The sequence below is a fragment of the Balaenoptera acutorostrata genome, chromosome 2, assembly GCF_949987535.1.
Source record: "Balaenoptera acutorostrata chromosome 2, mBalAcu1.1, whole genome shotgun sequence".
Classification (NCBI taxonomy): domain Eukaryota; kingdom Metazoa; phylum Chordata; class Mammalia; order Artiodactyla; family Balaenopteridae; genus Balaenoptera; species Balaenoptera acutorostrata.
Genome location: NC_080065.1, coordinates 156,138,615 through 156,159,199, shown reverse-complemented (window position 1 = coordinate 156,159,199; position 20,585 = coordinate 156,138,615). Strand labels below are relative to the sequence as shown.

The 20,585-nt window shown below is 51.2% G+C and overlaps 1 protein-coding gene across 2 annotated transcripts in view; it reads right to left on the bottom strand.

The window, feature by feature from the left end:
- KCNIP1 (potassium voltage-gated channel interacting protein 1) overlaps window positions 1-20,287 on the bottom strand; it is a 361,396-nt gene extending 341,109 nt beyond the window's left edge. The window contains exons 1-2 of one of the 2 annotated variants that reach the window (XM_007171375.3): window positions 20,176-20,287; window positions 13,122-13,238 (exon numbers count right to left, since the gene is read on the bottom strand). Coding sequence is in view for 1 of the 2 variants with exons in the window: in XM_007171372.3 (XP_007171434.1) it covers window positions 10,870-10,957 (88 nt within the window). In the remaining variant the exon portion in view is untranslated. Of the gene's footprint in view, window positions 1-10,869; window positions 11,132-13,121; window positions 13,239-20,175 lie in introns of those variants that run through there. The other variant, XM_007171372.3, reaches the window with a different exon arrangement.
- Window positions 20,288-20,585: the final 298 nt, after the last annotated feature.

The window sequence follows — 20,585 nt, the reverse complement described above, 5'->3', positions numbered from 1 at the left end:
CCATAGACGAAAGTCTGCATTTGACTCTGAATGTGGCAAGAAACCACTGGAGACAGAGCTGTGAGCAGGGGCATTATGTCTTTTAAAAATATGGGAGTGGATGAATAGCAATGGATGAATGGATTAAAAAAAATTATGGTATACCCCTACTCTGGAGCATTATTCAGCCTTAGAAAGGAATGAAATTCTGACACATGCTACAACATAGATAAACCTTGAAAACATTATGCTAAGTGAAATAAGTCAGACGCAAAAGAGCAAATACGGTGTGATCCTACTTATATGAGGTACCTAGAATAGTCAAGTTCATAGAGCCAGAAAGTAGAATGGTGGAAAGGGGCTGGGGGGGGGGGGTGAGGGTGGAGGGAATGGGGGATTATTGTTTAATGGGGACAGAGTTTCAGTTTGGGAAGATGAAAAGTTCTGTAGGTGGATGGGGATGAGGGTTGCACAACAACGTGAAATGTAATTAGTGCCACTGAATTGTACACCTCAAAATGGTTAAAATGGTAAATTTTATGCTATGTATATTTATGACAATAAAAAGATATGCGAGGGCTTCCCTGGTGGCACAGTGGTTAAGAATCTGCCTGCCAATGCAAGGGACACGGGTTCGAGCCCTGGTCTGGGAAGATCCCACGTGCCGCGGAGCAGCTGGGCCCGTGAGCCACAATTACTGAGCCTGCGCGTCTGGAGCCTGTGCTCCGCAACAAGAGAGGCTGCTTTAGTGAGAGGCCCGCGCGCACTGCGATGAAGAGTGGCCCCCACTTGCCACAACCGGAGAAAGCCCTCGCACAGAAACGAAGACCCAACACAGCCATAAATGAATAAATTAAAAAAAAAAAAAAAGATATGCGAAAGGATGCTATGCAAAGGATTGTCTCTGGGGTGTATTACTTTCCTAGGACTGCCTTAACAAAATACACAGACTGGGCAAATTAAACAACAGAGATTTATTTTTTTCGTGGTTCTGGAGGCTGGAAGTCCAAGATCAAGGTGCTGGCAAGTTTGGTTTCTGGTGAGGCCTCTCTCCTCTGCTTGTAGATGGCCACTCTGTCCTTCTTGCTGTGTCCTCACATGGCCTTTTCTCTATGTGTGTGTCTCTTCCTCTTCTTATAGGGACATCGGTCCTATTGGATCAGGCCTCCACCCTTATGACCTCATTTAACCTTAATTTCCTTTTAAAAATCTTACCTCCAAATACAGTTACATCGAAGTTAACACTTCAACTTATGAATCTGGGGGGACACAATTCAGTCCATTACAGGGGTGATGATGTTGAGGGATTGGACGCAGAGTGTTTCTTTGGTACTGTATGAGATCTTCAGAGTCACAGCTCTGGCTTTGTGATCTTGGGCAAGTTATTCAACCTCTCCCAGCTCCAGGATGGGAATAACAAAAGTAGGTAACTCACAGGGCCAGGGCTGGATTGACTGCAGGGATCCTTGTAAAGCCCCAGCAAACCAGTAGCACTCCAGGGACGGTGACAATTGTTATTCCTCCTATGGGACCTGTGAGTTTGGCATGACAGGCTGCTGCTTCTAGACTCGTGAAGCAAGGACAGGGTTAATCAGCCCAAGGATGGCAGGAGCATCCTGCAGTCCAATATGCCTGGTGGCGTAGGAGTATCCCAGGCTCCAAGGCACAGCGGGTTCCCAGCTGATGTTTACAGATAGCAAGCTGCAAGCCTGGGCTTGGCTCTGCCTGTCAAGCACAGATGGTTTGAAAAATGACACCCAAACTGGCTCAGGGTTAATCAAAAGATTACAGAAAGAAAATTGGGGTAGGCTAACTCCAGCCTCTCAGACACAAGCCTCAGAATCACATCTCCCTCCCTGATTCCTGCCCAATTATCTGCCTCTGCTTCTAAACCACCTCATTCCAGCAAGAAGTGAAAATTGGCTAGACTGGAATTACAATGGCAATGCTTGCTGGGTGGTATTTCATTTCTTTCCCCTCCCTGCAGTCTCAGCTGTCAGGCTAGTTCTCCCATATTTTTTTGTGGTTCGACTGGAGAAGGGGAATATGTGGATGATGGTCTGGGGTGTAATCTGGGGGGTACAGGTCTCAGCAGAATCCTCCAAGCTGTGCTGCTTCAATCAGAATGGAGGCCTTGAAACCATGATTTCTCAAATAAGAGCATGTGTCGCCTCTTGGTCAAGCTGGGGAAGAACCAGTTTTGTCTTTCTTACTTTCCTAGGCCGGATCTGAGTTTTAGAAATGAAGGGAGCATCATATAGGAAGTAAAACTGGAACTTGGAGACAGACAGCCTGACTTCCAATTCTGGCTCTGTCCCAAGCTGGCTGTGTGACCCAGAGCCAGACCCCTTCCCGTCCTGAAGCTCAGAACTTTTTATCTATAAATTGGGTTAACGAGAGCTCTCCACCTTCTAGGGTTCTTGTGTGTATTAAATAAAATGCTGTGTGCGGTGCTTAGAGCAATGTCGGACACAGAGCGGGTGGCATGCGTCGTGTTGCAATGATTGCTATAAAATCTTAAAATTCCAAAACTGGAAGGGACGCTTGAAGCCAGCAACTCCCTCATTTTAGTGATGAAGAAACGGAGGCCCAGAGAAGGGAAGGGTCTGGAATCGAAGGCCCAGCTCCCAACCTGCTGCTCTTTGTAGTTCTAAGACCACAAGAAGGAACACAAGGGCTTCAAGAAGAGAGGACCATGGTGTGCTTTAAGTTCATGGTCCTCCTGCCCTCATCCCAACAGGAGGAAGGCTTTCTTCCGCCTCCAGACTCTGAGGAGTACAGAGAGTGGGATCACTGGCCATGGTAAACGTTTTTCCTCATGTCTCTTCCTGGAGTCCTGGCTTCCATTGCATCCAGATGGCCTGGGGTGCCTGTACAAGTTTCTCATCTCTGCTTCTTCTGCACAATGCCCTGCCCTCCTGTGGGGCCCTCGGAGCCTGGGTCCTCCCTCCTGCCCTTCCAGTTGGGGCGCAGATGGACACTGAGGAGGAACCCGACCTCCCCTCTGTACATCTGGCCAGCTGTAGTGGGCGGGCAGCGAGGGCCATCCCACAGAGCACTGGAGAACTGGGATGGGAGAATGGCCAGGCCCCTGGTCTTGCTTGCACTGAGCCCTCATCTCATCAAGGTCACTGTGGCTGGTGGCTTCTGTCAAACTCCTGCATAGAAATTCAGAACAGGGAGATGGGGCGTGGAGGCCTCTGAAACAGCCTGACAAAGCCCAGGCCTCAAAAAGGGACTCCAGTCTCACAGCCTGATGTTGCTGGGCAGGAAACGTGATTAGTCATCATTTATTCAACATCCATCTGGTACTCAAGGCATGACCAATAAGCCCCATGCAGTGAGTGCCCATGTTCTCACAGGGGCAAGGGGATGGTCAATAAAACCAAAAACCACTAAATGAAAAGGATAATTTCCACTGTTGACAAGTTCCCGATTACGGAAGATGTAATTGAGAGTGACTGGGCGTGGAGGGGGCAACTTTGGAGGAGCTGTACATCTAGAGAAGAGCTGGAAGAAGACTTGACTCATAGCCTTGTTTCTTTCGGCTCTGCCTCCTTTCTGTTGGCTACGAGTCCGAGGTTTAATTGCATGAAAAGAAGAGAAGGGTGGGAAGTTGACTTTTCCTGGGCAGCTGTTATGTGCTGGGTGCTGGGTATGCCACGTGCACCATCTCCTTGTAGCCCCATGAGGAGGGAATTACTGGCCCCATTTCCCAGGGGAGGACACAGACTCAAGGTGGGACATGGCTTGTCCCTGGCTATCCTGCCAGAAAGTGGCAGGATTTGAACCCAGGACTGTTTGGCTCCAGAGCTGTGCCCTTGCTTGCCCTGCATCTTCCTGCCGCCCATGGCTGCCTCACATGACCACGCCCACTCTCAGGAATCAACAGCTGTCTGGGACTTGGGACTTGCGGTCTGATGAGAGAGGTGGTCTGGGGAAGATTCTGTGGGCTGGAAGATTCTGGAATCCTAAGAAGAATGGGGAAGGTGAGGGTCACACTGGCAGGGCCAGGGACCTCTGGGCCTCCAAAGGCTGATTAAGACCTGATTTGATCCACTCCACCCCGTGTGTTTGTACTGCAGCCCTCCCGCCTGCCAGAGGGGCCCATTTCCAGCTACTTTTAATTTGGAACAAACCAGCCGGTCCCCCGTGGTCCTAGAGTTAATAGGATGTCTGTGCAGCAGGGCTAGGATAAGCAGCTGAACAAATTATTCCTGCCTGGTATTGGTGTCATTTGGAAGAAAGGACCAGTGGCCCCAGAGAGGGACAGCCTTGGCAGGTGGCGGAGGTCCCATCTTCCTCTGTCTCCTCTGCTATGGGACTACAGGAACCCCAGAGAGCTCCTGGTCAGCAAAAATGAATCAGGGAGTGATGGGTCTGCTACAGAGGGGCAAGGACAAGAGACCTGTAGGCTGGGATGAGGGCTACTGGACATGGGAGAGCCAAAGCGAGCACACTGCCCACCCTGGCAGGCTCTGGCTTGGGACTAGAGAGGCAGGAATGGACAAGAATATTGGAACTTTCTGCCTATGACAAGGCACAAGCACTCAGAGGTTCTCAGTTGCAACCAGGGAGGGGGCTGAGCTAACATGAGCCCTTTGCTCGCCTGAATGGCCAGGACAGCAAGCCAGCTGGGGCCTGGGCTGGTGGGGACTCTACCTTCCCCAGCAAAGGGAAGTGCACACAAGATGAGCTGCTCAGGAGGCAGGAGGTGCCCTCCTTCTGGCAGAGGGTACTGTCACATCTCACAGGCTCCAAGATCCCCAGAGTCAAGGTCATTGCTTTTTTTAGACAATTCTAGTAATTCCAGGCTGCCTGGTGCCCTAAAACTTGTGTATTTCTCCACTGGCAACACAGCTTCTCACACTTACCCTGTAAGGATGGAGAGCAGTGAGGGAGGGCCCCTCATGGGTGAGGAGCTTGAGACAGCAGGTGTCTGGGCCCCAGCGCACCTGTCCCAGAGGTGATTAGTGCCTCCAGGAGAGCACGCATGGGTCTGTCTTGCTGACCTTGGCCTGTGGGTGTTCCCTTTCCCCATCAAGCTTATTCCTTAACCCAGGTCATGCCACATAATGGAATTTGTCCCAACCCCTTGCAAGACAGGTGGCTGCACTGAAACGACCCAGCAGGTACAACCATTTCTGACACACCCACCTACAAAATTAGTGGGAAGCTGGTGGCACTCTGCCGGTGACAAGGTGGGGAGCAAAGCCCTCAGGGGCATCCTCTCCAGCCCTGTGGAGAGGCAAGTACCTGGTCTTGACCCCAGTAGAACTCAGGTTCTTTTCCAGCCCTGCCACTCATTGCCAGCTGGGCAACCTGGCTAAGCTAAAGGTCCGTTTCCTTAAAACAATTAAAATGGAGATTGCAATGCCTACTTCCAGGGTCAGGATGGGGCAAGGCAAGAGAGGTGCCTAGGGCATGCAGTTTAAGGAGCTCAGCTCCCTGCAAGTGCAGGGTCCCCTCTTGACCTGCTTGTTGCCAGCCTGTGACTTGTATTATCCTTGTTATATTAGAAAACAGCCTTGTGTGGTTGATATTGCTATTATCTCCAATGATCAGGGAAGAACCTTGGTTTTGGGAGGTTGTGCAACTCACCCAAGATCACACAGCTGGTGGACCACAGGGCTGGGACTCCAGCCCAGTCTGCCTGAGGGCAGAGCCCTCCCCACGTTCAAGGTCAGTTTCTTGAGGCTCCTGAACAGCAGTGTGGGGGAGGCAAGAGGAACGGCTTGTCTCCATGGGTCTGAAGCTGAGGTCTTGCCTAGCACACAGAGAACCGACCTGGGTGGGGAGGGAGGGGGAGCTGGGGCTCTAGGGCAAGGTTCTTGAGATAAATCTTACACGGTCAGCACCGCCCCCCTTCCGACCCCGCAGCTACGCGGGTGGCCAGGACAACTAGAAGCTCTCCTGGATTGGATTTCTCCCTCCTGCTTTGCGTTGGCTTTGCCATCTGCGCCTGGGGTGACGGATGGGTTCCCCAAAATGCAAAAGGAAATGGGCTTAAACCTCCCCAGCCAGAGTGGAGCCTGCACAACTTCTGGCTCCCGCCCCCAGCCCCGGGGTCTCTGCCAGGGCTGGGGAGCTAGCTGCGCAGGAAGGAGACACGTTCCTCAGAGCCTGGTGTAACTGGGCATCCAAGGCAGGAGCTGAGCTTCTGGTAAGTTCTTCTTTAGGGCAGGGGAGGGCCTGGCTCTGGGAGTCACACTCCTAACTCCTAATCAGGGAATCAGGTGTGGAAAGTGGCTCGCGTGTCAGTCTCAGCACAGGGTGGAGCCCTAGGAAAGCAAGTTCAGCAGAGGGGAAGCAGCGAAAGTGCTGGAGACGAGATGCTGCTCTCAGAGTCTGTGTCAGGGGCTCAAGGAACAAGCAGTGAGTGAGAAGTCTCTGCCTCAAGATGCTCACCACCCCAAGAGTACCAGCTAATCACTGTAGCAGCCCCACGGAGCATTGCCTCAGGACTTATTATGCGGGTATCTTTTTTTTTTTTAATTTTTATTGGAGTATAGTTGATTTACAATGTTGTGTTACTTTCCGCTGTACAACAAAGTGAATCAGTTGTACAAATACATATATCCACTCTTTTTTAGATGCTTTTCCCATATGGGCCATCACAGAGTATGGAGTAGAGTTCCCTGTGCTACACAGTAGGTCCTTATTAGCGCAGGAAGCTTTACATACACAATCTCATTAAGTCCCGTAAGGAGGCCATTTACGATTCCATTTTATAGATTAGGTACCTGAGGCCAGAGAGAGGTAAGGGACCTGGCACGAGGCTCCCCAGCCACTATGCAGAGAACCCAAGATGTCCTAGTCTGGCAACCAGTTGCCTTTGCCACTGCATAATTTGTTTGCAAACTTCTTTTAAGCTTTTTTTTTTTTTTAACCTTTTTTAAGCTCGTTTGTTAAATTTCAGAGAAGTCGAGTATGTGAAACAAATCAAAGTAGAGCTGAAGGGGCAGGAGCGAGGGTGCTAGGACACTCCCCCATCCCCCAAACACACACAACCTTCCCTCTTCTGACCATTTAAATGCCCTTCCCAAGACCCTAAGAAGCTCAGGCACGGTTCTGAATGATTTGTCTGGCTGGAGGCTCACCCTCTGACCATAGACTGAGCACCTCTGGGACAGGCGCGTGCACGGGGCTTCCTAGAAGCTCAGGCTACTACAAGTATCGTCTCAGGGTGCCACGTAGCGCTGCTTCATTCATTTAATGCTATTGGCGGAGCACTCACTCTGGGCTGGGCCCTGGATGCATAGCTCCGGCTACAGTGGTGAGTAAAAATGCGTGTGGGCCCTGCCCTCATAGAGCTTAAGTCAAGTGGGGAAGACGGCCTTAAGCAAACATGTTCCTAAAAGAGACATGGATCACATATTGTGATCAGAGCTATGAAGGAAACGGTCAAAGTCAAGGGGGAGGACCTGATCTCTGAAAAAGACCTCCATGAGAAATCGGGGCCACTGGCAGCTGAGACCAGTGGAACGGGGCATTGCTGGCATCAGGGGGAGGTGGCCAGGACAGAAGCAGGCAGGACACAGAGGGGGTGGGCATGGGCCCTCCCTGTTCCCCAGTTATTCCCAACGCAGGTAAGAAACAATAAATTGCCCCCAGGACCAGCAGGAGGTACCCGGTCCTATGGAATCTTTACATTCCTCAATCTCGAAAGGAGCAAAGAGAAATACCTCTTGTAAAGGTTGGATTATTGCAAATCTAGGACTCAGTGTGATGAATAATGAATAAGTGAAATCACAATGGAAACCAGAAATCGTTAGGCAAATGTCATGTGTCCACGTAGGGTGTAATCTAAATTCACCTAGGGCCGGTCTATACATTAGAAAGACTGTTCTCCACTCTCCTGCTCTAGGCTTGGCTCTGCTCTCTTGGTCATTTATTTTAAAAATATTTACTGAACACCTGGGCTGGGCAGAACACTGGCTTCCCAGCCTGTGCCTGGCACAGAGCCAGGGCTGTGTAAACTCTTGGTGCCCTCTGTGGAGCCAGGAGGCATGATCGTGCCCTGATGCCTGCCGTGGGGCGCCTCTCACATGAGTCTGAGAAAACTCAGTAGTGAAGCAGGTCAGAAGGAGTCCAGGCGGCCACTCGGTCCCCACTACCGGTCCCTGTGGAGCCCTTTCTGTGTCACACGGATCTTAGTCTCCGGGATTCTGAGCAGAGAGAGGGGGCCGTCCTGACCCACTGGCTGGTTTCTCTGCAAAGGCTGACGCTCCCACGCTGCTCCCTCTGCCAGCACCAACCTCCTTCCACTGCCCAGCCCTGGCCCTCCTGCTCGGCTCAGTTTAGATGCCACTTTTGGAGGAGCCTCTTCACCTGCTCAGGCTATTCTTCTCTGTGCCCTTTGGCCCCCATGCCTCCCTCCTTCTCAGCACTCAGAGTGATGTCCCCGTGGGGTCTGTGTCTTTGGTCTGTGCTCCCACCGGAATGCACGTTTCTTGACGGAGGGCTCGAGTCCTATTCATCCATATGTCCGGTGTCTAATGAGTGTGGTGCAGCGCAGGTGCTCAGTAAATAAATGTCAAGTGGATGGCTGTGGGCAAATACGCAGACGAAAATATCATCCTCCTCATTTATTCAAATAGCCGTCCACCCTTTCTCTTAATCTCTCTGTCTCTCTCTTACACACACACACACACATACACCCTTTTGCGTACACTCTCTCTCCCTGACTGACCTCACCTGCTCACACTCACCCCCTCTTGAGGCATTATGTCCTCTGTGATCTCTCTCCCCCTGCCTGGAGTGTACAGACCTGCCTGCAGTCAGCTACATTAAAGAGATTTTGACCCTGGGCAGGCAGAGGGGATGGCCTGGGTCACCCTCTCCAGACCCATGCCCGTCTCAGTCCCTGACCTCTCCTTCATGTGGGGTCACTGCAACACACTCCGTAAAGGGATCCCGTGTCTCAGCGTCCCTGGATCCTTGAAACAGGGCTGGGAGGTGGATAGGTTAGCTTCATTTTACAGATGAGGAAACCAAGGCTCAGCAAGGCTGTGACTTGCACAGGGAGCGAAGCTGGAGTTGAGACCTAGGTTTCCTAAGTTCAGGCCAAAGCTCTTTGCATTGCATTTCTGGGAAGTAGCGACTGGGATAGGATCTGCCCCTCACGCATCACCCCCTGAGATCCCGGGATCCTTGCGGAGAGGATCGAATGCGGGAACCCTGCACGATCCCTTAAGCCCTCTGCTCTCTCCTCCTCACCTCAGTCTATCCCACTTGGAGCCCCTAGTAATTCTGCCTGGCAGCCTGACCCTTAGCATTGGGCATTCAACCCACCTGAGCTTCCTGGAGGGGCAGTGCCCTATTTCAGAAGTGCAATGGGGACAGAACAGGAGCTATGAAAGGGCCAGAGAAAGGAGACAAGCAAAATCTCACCATTCCTTCTCCCATACCCACCTTACAATTTCATCATGCTGGACCTGCCGGGCAGCCGGGGACCTGAACCAGCTCATTAGAGATGGCCATACACAGCCTTTATATTCTCTCATTGTCACTTTTTTTTTTTTTTTTTGGCTGCGTTGGGGCTTCCTTGCTGCATGCGTGCTTTCTCTAGTTGCGGCGAGCAGGGGCTACTCTGTTGCGGTGCGTGGGCTTCTCATTGCGGTGACTTCTCTTGTTGTGGAGCACGGGCTCTAGGCACACGGGCTTCTGTAGTTGTGGCTCGCGGGCTCTAGAGCGCAGGCTCAGTAGTTGTGGCTCGCGAGCTCTAGAGTGCAGGCTCAGTAGTTGTGGCGCATGGGCTTAGTTGCTCCGTGGCACGTGGGATCTTCCTGGACCAGGGCTCGAGCCCGGGTCCCCTGCATTGGCAGGCGGATTCTTAACCATTGCGCCACCAGGGAAGTCCTCTCATTGTCATTAAAAAAAATCCCCGATCAGGGGTATGTGGGCCTCCCTCCTTCCCCAAATACCCTGCCCGCCGCTTCCAGTGCATCTCCCCCAAAGACTCTTTCCTCCTGAACGAAGGGCATGAATATTTAAAGACGGTTTTTCAGCCAGTGCAACCACATCTCGCTGCTCTCTCTTTAAATTTTATCTCCAGAAAGTTTGCCAGAGTGTCTCTGAGTCCCTCACACTCCTTGGTACAGAGTGTAACATGGGGCCCCAGAGACAGGGACGCCCCCTGAGAAGTTAGCCTCCCCTCTGCATCCTGGGGCTGAATCGCACACGTGCAGTCCTAGTTCTGGTCCACAACCATACCTTCTGGGCTACCCAGGCAGTCAGACCTGAAAACTCCCTGCCACCCCTGTTCTTGGGGAATGGGCATAGGTAGGAGACGCAGAAGGACAGGGATCCAAAAAAAGCAAAGAAATGATGAACAAAGCCCCAGAAACGCAAGACCCTGGAACCCAATGAGAGGAAGCTCTTGGCTCCTGACATCAGACCCAGAGCTAATATATATCCTGTATTCACCAGTGCACGGTGGATTCCAGCCCCAGAGCCACCTCCTGCTGGCCCCCTCCAGCCTCTCTGTTCTGCAGAATTACTCACAGCCCACTGCATCAAATCTCTCTTTTATCAACAAGGCACAACACTCCGTGGATAACTTCTTGAAACTCTAGTCATGCTAAGCTGCTTGTAGCGCTCTGGGAAGGGTTCTGTCCCTCTGCCCGCCTGGAACCAATCAGCCGCACACCGCCAAACCCATTTCCAAAGTTCCAGGCAATTACAGCCGGCTGAGCTCCCTGGGCTGGTGCCCGCCTGCTCGGGGCCAGGACCCAGGTTGTCAGCAACCCTGAAATCCAGCCCCCGATTTCTCCCCAGCTTCCTCTGAGACCCAGGCGCACAGGAATGGCCACACTTACCGCACCAAGGCACTCTGACCAGCCAGACCACACCAATACAGAAAATGAGGGTCAAGGCCAGGCTCCCTACCTTTGCTGAGGGTCCCAGTGATGAGCTTAAAGATGGTCTGGGCAAATTTCACGAACCCAAGCTTGCATCTTTTGGAGCAGCCGCTCATGGTGGCAGAGGGAAGGCAGGCTCTGTTGTCAGCACCCAGAAGGCAAGGCACCCACCTTGCGTGCCCCTGGAACTTGGAGCCTGCCTGGGCGAACCCTGAGAGAAGGATGCACCCCAGAAGCTACGGGAACAGCACAGCTGCCTCTGCAGTGAGTCCGGCTTCTGCATCCAGAGAGCCTGCAGGGCACGATAACTGCTCCCTTCCTTCCTGCCTCCCTCCACCCCCTCCCGCTGTCCACCCAAGTCCTCGCCACAGGAGGATCTCAGGATGTCAGGGCTGGGGCAGCACTGCCAGGGCACAGGGCGCTCTGAGGGGACGGAGGAGGAGGGTGAAGCTGGGCAGCGCAGGGAGGGAGGAGCTGGAGCTCTCCCAGGGTTTGCTGACTGTCTTTCTTACATGGCAGTGGTAATGTAGCAATTAATACTCGAGTCAGAAGGGAGGGGACTGCCACGCAAAAGCACTCCAATCCACAGCCTCCCGGTTCGCTCTCCCGCTCTTTCCTTCCTGGTTAATCTAATAGATCAATTTTCTGTGCCGTGCCTTGATCGGGATCTGGGAGGACTTCCCTCCAGAGCAGGAGACCACTGCTTTGCGCTCAGTGGAAAGTTTGCAGGCAGCTTCTGAGCGGCCTGGTTTGCATCAAGGAGAAGTTGGGCTGAGTGGGGAGCCCTGGGGGAGCTGGCTTGTGCAGCTCCCTGGCACCAGCAGCAGGGGCTGTCTGCCTCCGTTGATTTGGAAAGTCAGTGCCTCTGCTGCTTCCCGGCTCCAGGTGCCCCGTCCTCCACCCCAACACACACCCACTCAAAGTCGGCTGTTCAACTCCAGCTCCCACCCCTACAGAGCAGCTAAGAGTCTGTGCTCTCTCATCAGGATAGCAGAGGAGTGCAATTAGGGCTTTTCTTGACGAAGAAAGTACTCCTCGGAGATGCCATAAAGGAATGACCGAAATTCAAACAATCTGACTACAGTACAATACTCTTAGAAGTAAAACTGCACAGTAGTATGCAAATATGAACCACAACTATTGCTTAATAAAAAGTCTGGCTGCTGTTCAGTACCATAGACTGTGTGGGTTGCATGGAACGTCAGGGGGACATCTCATCCCACCCTCTACACAGGGCCGTGAACCTCCCCCATGACATCCCCACTTTACTTTCCCTGGTGATTTAAAGGGTCCCCATGGGCCATCACCATGGGTATCACCCACCAATGCACCATGGTTCCATTTGAACAGCAGATATGAAATCCACCTGGCATTGAACTAAACCATGCCCTGGGAATGTCTTTCTCTTCCTCTCCATAGGCTTGTCTATTATCTGTTTCTCTGGGATGTTTGAGAGTACTAGATTGCTTAAGAGCCAGAGAAGGGAGACCACCCGTTGATAAAATGCCACATATGCCAGAACTCATGCTCCGGGTCTAGTTTCTTCCTCATCTTCTGCGAGTCATGTGGAAATGAATCTTGAAACGAACCTCAACCCTCAGTTCACCAAGAAATTTCAATTCCACGAACAGACCCCGGAGACAGCCCATTAGCACAGAGCCTTTCTCCAAGCCCCAAAGTGGCCTGCGCTCCCTGACTCACCGGCATGGTATGAGTCACAACACATACAACAGAAAGGAGCCCTGGAGGAAAATACCCCCTTGCGTTTGATGTCTTAAGGTTTGAAACTGCCATGTTATTCACTCTTTGTCTTAAGGTATTGAAGGTCCCAGTTAAAATGCATATGGTATCTGGGAATGTTAATGGCACTTGTTCTTTTGTACACTTGCTCATATATCCAGTACTTACTGAACTCCCAGTCTGTAGAAAAGGGCTGAGCAGCCTGGGTGCAGGAAGCACTGAGGGCCCAGGATGTAGAAAATGCTGAGCCGGGCACACTAGATAGACATGGTCGGTGCCCTCCTGGATCTAACGGTGGAGTGGACTCATCATCAGATGTGAAGCCCTTGTCAAGAATCGTTTATCCAATGAACTTTGCTCACTTTGCAGAATCTTAGTGGGATGGAGATGCAGGGCACGTAGAGATGGAGAAGAAAGAGGAAAGAACTGGGGTGTGAAACATCACCGGGTAGGCAAGCAGCCGGCCAAGGGCAGCACTACCTGGGCACCAAGGAGGAGGAGAAGGATTAGAGAAAGATTAAAAGAGCATGTGGTACCCACCTGACCGTTTTGCCAAGGAGAGTCCTGCCCTCTGAATGCAGAATTCACTTCGTAGGACATGGAACTCTCAGCTACACCCAGTTGCTTCTCTCTTCCATCCCACACAAGGGAAGGACACTGAAAATTGAGAAGCCAAAAAAACAAAGGCTGTGACTTTAGTGACGTTAGCTGACCCTGAACTTGGTCTTTCGGCTGGAAACCTGGCCAGGAATATTGCTGGAGGAGGAACTTCTGGAAGGCTGTCAGCAGCGTCTATTTGGGGATGACGGGAGATGTCCGGAGGGGATTCGTATTTGGGCTCCAGCTCAGGAATCTGGAATCCCAACATTTGAACACACAGGGGTAAAGAAGCAACGGCACCTACTGTTTGAAGGATCGGGCCAATCTTATAAACAAGTATCTCATAACTCCTCCAAGCAAGACAGATAATGGTTAAGACCATGGATCTTTGCACCTTTAATCACTCGTTCATTCTACACCCATATATGTTGAAAACACTGTTACCATGACCTCTGCTCCAGCCATTGAATATACAGTGATGGACAAAACAGAAAAAGTCCTGTGCTTGTCAAGTTCCCATTCATGTGGTGGAAGGACAGACGCAGTCAACCAATATGTGCATATATCGATTGTGCTTCGAAGAAAAAGAAAGCTGACTAAGTGGATAAGAGTGACAGGAGCTCCTATTTTATAGGGTCATCGAGGAAGTCTTCTCTCTATTAAAATGACACTTAAGCAGAGATTCCAAACCAGCCATACAGCTCCCTGAGGTAATAACTGTTAGGGCTGAGGAACAGCAAGTACAAAAGCCAACGACAGACCTGAGAGCCTAAGGTCTGCAGTTTAGCAATTGTTGGAGCAAGCCAAAGAGCCTCAGTTTTTTCATCTGTAAAATGGGAAGAACAATTCTTACCTCCTAAAGTTTGGGGGAGATTTAAATGAAATCAATGTGATTAATTTAGCTTCTGGCATACTAAACCACTTTGTCAGGGGCAAAGGTCATTACTGCCGCTCCTACTATTGCCACTGTTGTTGGTGCTGCCACCACTCCTGCCCCATCCCCTAAAAGAATTCATGCTGTGTAGGTGAAGCTTCAGGGTCACTGGAAATCGTGGAGCCGGGCTCCAAGTTTTAATCTCCCCTAGTAGTAACTCAAACACTAAGCATTTCAGATCCTCCTCTGAACACAGCAAGGCATCAAGTATCTGAACCCTCAGTCTTAAATGAACGACTCAGGCCCAGAGAGGGTCGGCAGCATCCAAAATATCACACAGCAAACCCCCCAGGAACGTGGGCAAGGTGTTTAGTGTGCCAAGAAAATTCCCAGCGAAGGAAGGCAGGTTGTGCCTCTATTAAATTCATGATAGGAGAGGATCCTTCTCTGCTCAAGAAACACGGTATTCTGAAAACAAGGAACAGAAGAGGCCACACGGTATTCACGTGGCTCCAGGGAAATTAAACCGTCAGCAGGCTTATAATTAGTCAGCCTCCTTGTACCAGTGTGCGTTAGCCAAAGGAACTCGGGAAGACACTTATCTCTCCACCTGAAACTGTTTATGGGAATCTTCACAAACTAGTTCCAGGGAGAAGGAGGAGAGGCAGATGGGGGCTCCAGATGGCATCTGGGCCCAGGAAAGTACACTGACCTCTCTGAGTGCAAGGCTAAGACAGGACAAACATGCTATTCTTTAGAGGGTGGAGAGGCTGTCCTCACAATGATAACGATGACAGCAGGATTCATTGAATGCCTTCTACGTGCAGGTGACTGCTCTAAATACTCACTTTGCCCAGATCTAATCCTTATAACTCTGTGAGGCAGGTACTATTATGTTACCGACTCTATAGGTGAGGAAACACTCAGAGAAGGAAAATAACTTGTTGATGGTCACACAGCCATCTTGAGTCAAGACCATTTGACATTTGACTCGAAAATTCATGGGAACTTATTTAGTATCTCATCAGGGTTCAAAATTAAAGCCACTGGCAGTGTAAGGGAGACGCATTCTGCCTCGCTATTAAAAGAAAAAAGCAGCTGTCCCTTAAAATCATAAACTCCCCATCCCTAAAACATCATGGAGAGAGAATGGAGACATTCATCCTGGAGGGAATTCCCTGCACGGCCATGGCTGTGGGGATGCGAGGGAGGTGGAGAGTAGGCACAGATTCAGTCACAGAGCAGCCAGGAGACACAAGCCACACCAGCTATTTTAGCAGAGAGAATTTCATATAGGGACGTGTTAAGCAGGTATCGGAGGACCGGAAAGGCAAAGGGGGAGAGTGAGGCATCACAGAGGTGGTAGCTGCAGGAAGCAGCTGCCTGCTCTAGTGCTGGGGCTGGGGGTAGGGGTGACAACATAAAGAACTGGCATCCTCAGGACCTAGAAGCCTGGAGGAGGGACTCTGTGACAGTGAGACTCAGACCTTTGCGGAAGGACAGCTGGCTGGCTGGTGCTAGCATCTCTGAGGCAGAGCTATGAGGTTGATTCTGGGAGTTCAAAAAAGTATATATCAGAAACTGGAAGCTGCCGCCACTGCTAGGGTAAAGCACTGTGGCCGCGGGGACACGGGCAGGAGCAGGAAGCTGCCTGGAAGGGACAAGACCCCCTCTCCAGCCTGCAGCCTCCCTCTCGGCCATGGCACAGCCTGTCTTGGCAGTGCTGGCAAAGCAGAGATATGGCTTGCAGAGTCCCAGCCCGGCGTCACGGAGCAGGGCAGGGAAGGGAGCCCTTGAAGCTGGGGATCAGTAGCTTAATAACCGGCACAGTCTAGGTGTCTTCCCTTCTAAAATTCTAGAATCCCACTATGTGCCAGGCACTGGGGATGCACCAGCCAAAAAGACAAAATCCCTTCCCTTGTGGAAATTGCATTTTCCAGGTGGAGTGGGGGAGGGGTGCTCAGACCATAAACAAACAAACAAACAAATTTATAAGGTAGAGAATTTCAGAGCAGGAAAATACTCTGAAGCAAATAGTGTCCAGTGTGCGTTTTTCTGATCAGAAGGGCTGAGTCCTCTCAGAGCTCACTGCACAGCTCATAACAGGACAACCACCAAGAGGAAAAGGGCAGATTCCACGGGGGTCAGGATCATTATAATCACCATGACTTGTTACTCTGTGCTGGGGGTTGTATTTGGATTATCTGGGTCTTGTCACAAACTCATGAGGTTGGTATTATGATTTAATTTTACCCATTTTACAGATGGGGAAGTGGAGGCTCAGGCTAACTTGGTGATTCACTCCAGGGGAGGAGGTGGAGTCAATGGGACTGGTGACTGATCAGAGGAAAGTCTCAGGGACGGGAGGGTGTCAAAAGCCACCAGCGTTCCTAGAAACAGAAACAGGAAGGGTACAAAGAGGATCAGGTCTGGGGAATGAAATGGTTACAGATTCCATTTGTCTTGGGGAGAGAAAAGTCTAGCTCGCCGATGGAAATGAAAGTAAGGAACTCAGGAGACAGGGTAGGAGCTAGAATTCTCATAAATAAATGATTTTTGTTGCTGCTTAGGAAGAAAATAAATGTGGCATCCCAGCAGGCCAAAAATATTAGCATTTAAATACAGGCTTACACAGGTGGGTAAAAAAGGCAATTTCCTCAGAATTAAATCAGTTTTTTTTTTTTTCCCTCTGAGTCTCAGAAAAATCCGTTCTGTGCAAGTGCGGTCCTCAGAGAGGGATTCACCTTGCTCTAGGGCCTCCATGTTCTCAGTGGGGCTCCGTGTCCTCTCCCCGTTATCATCATGAGAAATGATGCCTAAGAGCTGATGGAGATTCATGAGCGCTGTTGGCTGGAGTTGCTCAGGCTCATTTGTGTTGAGGACAGGGCACCTCGTGTTGGGGTCTTGATGCCCTTTGCCCTCAACTGTGTCAGCACGTCTGCAGGGCCTGGCTCGGAGCTGGAGGAACCGCGGTTTTGCTATGCAACTGGCGAGAAGGGGGATTGTGCAGCTGCAGAGGCTTCTAGGGAAAAGATGGGAAGAGACCAAGGGGGTCCTTGAAACCGCCCCTTCTCCGTCTGGTGCCCCCCAGATGCTACCCCATTGCTACCCATCGACATTTCCGGCCCAGTGCTGTCTTCTCCTGACCCCCACCCTTGCGTACTATGCTCAGAACCGGACTCAGACCCCCTGTCTTATGTAAGCGTGGAAAGAGAAGAGCCAGCTTCAGCTGGATACCAAAGGCCACAGGTGTGGTCTGGCTGCCCCAGGCTGACCAACAGAGAGCTCTATAAGTCAGGCTCCTTGTGTCTCACCACTGTGTCCCAGAGGCCCTGGACACAGGTTCACAAAATGCACATTTTAGGGCTGGGGTCCCACTTCCTAGATACAAGTGATTCTGGATTCTTCTTTAATTCTTATGTTCCCATCAAAACATACCTGTCCTGTTTCTGGGTCGGCAGGGCCCTGCTCTTTGCAAATAGCCCAGATGGCTTTTCCCATATTCTTTAGCTCAGCAAACCACATCATAGCCTCCCAGGACACCCAGGTCACAAAACTGGGAGTCATTCTTGATTTCTCCCTCATCCTCTTTCCCCTCGGTATTAGTTTGCTGTGGCTGCTATAACAAACTACCTCCTACCGGGTGGCTTAAAACAACAGAAATTTAGTCACTCACTAAAGTTTAGTTCTGGAGCCCAGAAGTTTGATATCAAGGTGTTGGTAGGGTTGGTTCCTTCTGGAGGCTCAGGGGGGAATCCGCTCCTTGCCTCTCTCCTAGCTTCCAGTGATTGCCAACAATCCTGGGCATTCCTTGGTTTGTAGATACATCCCTCTCAACCTTGGCCTTGATCTTCACGTGGACTTCTTCCTGTGTCTCTGCTTTCTCTTCTTGTAATTACGGACAATAGTCATTGGACCATGGTCCCAATCCAGTATGACCTCAACTTAATTTAACTAATTGCAACTGCAAAGACCCTATTTCCAAATAAGGTCACATCCTGAGGTTCCTGGTGGACATCCATTTTGGGGGAAAACTACCCAAGTTTCCCCGCTTGTCATGCCATCATTAGTTCCATCCAAGCTATCACCCATTCTTGTCACTTCTGCTTCCTTAGTACCTCTCTGATTGGCCCATTTCTCACAGCGAATCTGCTTAGTCAGCCCCTCATTTACATTCCATCAATGACTTCCCATTGCCTTCAAAAGCACACCCACGCTGCTTGGCAGTGCTTTCAAGGCCCTTCGTGATCCCACCACTGTTTCTCTCTCCAAGCTCATCTCACCTAGGATACACAATTGTATTGATTCGCATATAAATGTGGACCCCTTTGTGTGTCTGTTGGTTTAATGACAGCCTCTCTCCCTGCATGTAAGCTGCCCGGAGAACAGGAAGAGTGTGTCTCTTTTGTTCACATTTCTATCCCAGGCCTGACGCGTACTCCATGCTCCCTCAGATCCCAGCACGGTGCTGGGCACGGAGAGCTTCTTGAGGACTTTGATGCCTGGACAAAGGGCTCTGACCCTGGAGTGATGCTGAGACAAGGAGGAAGGCAGACCAAGGGAGCTAAGCCACTCGACCAGGGACACAGGGAAAGGTACTCCTCATCCCCCACTTCGGTGGCCCTGACCCTGAGCCACCTGGCCAGAGGAGACCACAGCCCTGGGGCCCACGGGGACACGGCTGCTGTGGCTCAGACTGCGGTGGGAGGCAGGGGCTGATCTCTGTCACCTCCAGTTCACAGTCCTGTCTTTCTCCTGCCCTGAACCCTCCAGCAGCCTCCCTGCAAGGCTCTGGGTTAAGGTCCTGGCAGCCTCTGCCTCGCTCACTCCCTTCCAGCCTCGCTGGCCCCCTGGCTGTTCCTCACACAGGCCAAGCATGTTCTGGACTCAGAGCCTTTGCACTGCGCTTCTTCGGTCTGGAACGCTACTCACACAAAGTTGTTCTCACCTTATTCAGGTTTTTGCTCACATGTCACCTCCGCAGAGAGGTCCCTCCAACAACTCCATCGGGAAAGCGCCCCTCTGACCACCAATTCCCTTACCCGGCGGGGGCAGGTGTGTGTGTGTGTATCTTTCTTCAGGGCACTTGGCCTTCCCTGCCTCTATTTTATATACGTGTCTGCCTGATGTCTGTCCCCCCAGTCTGCAAGCTCCCAGACAGTAGGACCAGGTCTGTTTTCTTCTGCTCCATCCCCAGTGCCAAGGGCAGCCCAAGGAAGAATGCCCACCTCCCCACTGTTCATGGAGACAAGCTGGGTTCCTCCAGCCACCAAGCTCTTTTGAATAAATTCACCAAAACAGGCTTGAAATTTTGGTCTGGTCGGGATCTTGCCTGGTTTAGAGCACCATGGATAACGTCGGTTTTGGAGCCCGTGAGACTTCAACTTAAGTTGCCACCGTAACCACTCATTAGGTGTGTGCCCATAAGCCAGGTATTCCAGCTTCCTGAGCCTCTATTTCCTTATCTTTAAAATGGGGATAAGACCTCCCAACTGTCAGAATTGATTCTGGTGTTAAACAGGCAGGGTGACCAACTGTCCTGGCTTCCCAGGACCGAGGGGCTTCCGGGGATGCAGCTGCTTTCAGTTGCTAAAATCACAACAGTCCTGGGTCACTCTAGGGGGCCCTGCACATATAGAGAGGCTGCCTCTCCCACACCAATGACAATGACAATGAGAGTGGAGAGCCTGCGTTTTTAACCCAAATTCTACACTGCCTTCAGATTTTGGGTCACTTGCGTTTTATATTTTACTACATATACTGTCACAAATGACCCAAATCCTTTGTGGCACCAAGGCGGGTGTCAGAAATAGTAAAGAGGTAATTCGTCATGGGTGGTCAGTCCCCTTTGCTTCTATGGTTCTCTCCCTCTCCCTGGACCCGTCACAGTCTTGTTTCCCCAGATCCGGTCACGGAGAATAGAGGGGCTGACCCTGACATTCACAGCCAGGCCAGACTGACCAGTCCCTTCTACCTTTAAGGCCACCCACCAAGAAAGCAGGGAGAATGGTCACATGACCAAGGCCAAACCAGAGGCAGCTCTGGGTCTAAGTCAGAACAATCCTTCTAGAAATCCATCTAGAGGCAGTGATGGAGGGAACTTGGAGAGGAGGCACTTACCGGTTAAGTAAGAGTCCCTTTAAATATTCATCCTCCTATTGGTAATTACATCAGTGCCCAGTGGGGCCGGCAGAGTCCTGGGCGGCTAGTGGGCAGGAGGGAGACACTGGGGCATTTGCATCGGTGCGGTGCTGAGTAGGGGCTATTTCCCAAACTCTGGTGTAATGCTCACTGCAGATCCGAGAAAACCCGCCCTTGTCACTGTGCCCAGAGCCTCAAATGGTGAAACCAACTCAACTCTTAGAGGAATTCAAGCTCAGTGCCAAGCTGGCGGGTTCCCAGAAGGGCAGGAGGCAATGGCATACCAAAGGGGATGTGAAAGCTTTTTTTGTGGTTTGTGTTGTTTTTCTCCATCTAGTCCATAAGCTTGCTCATGATGGGGAGGGAGATGCTCACCCCTTTAATATACA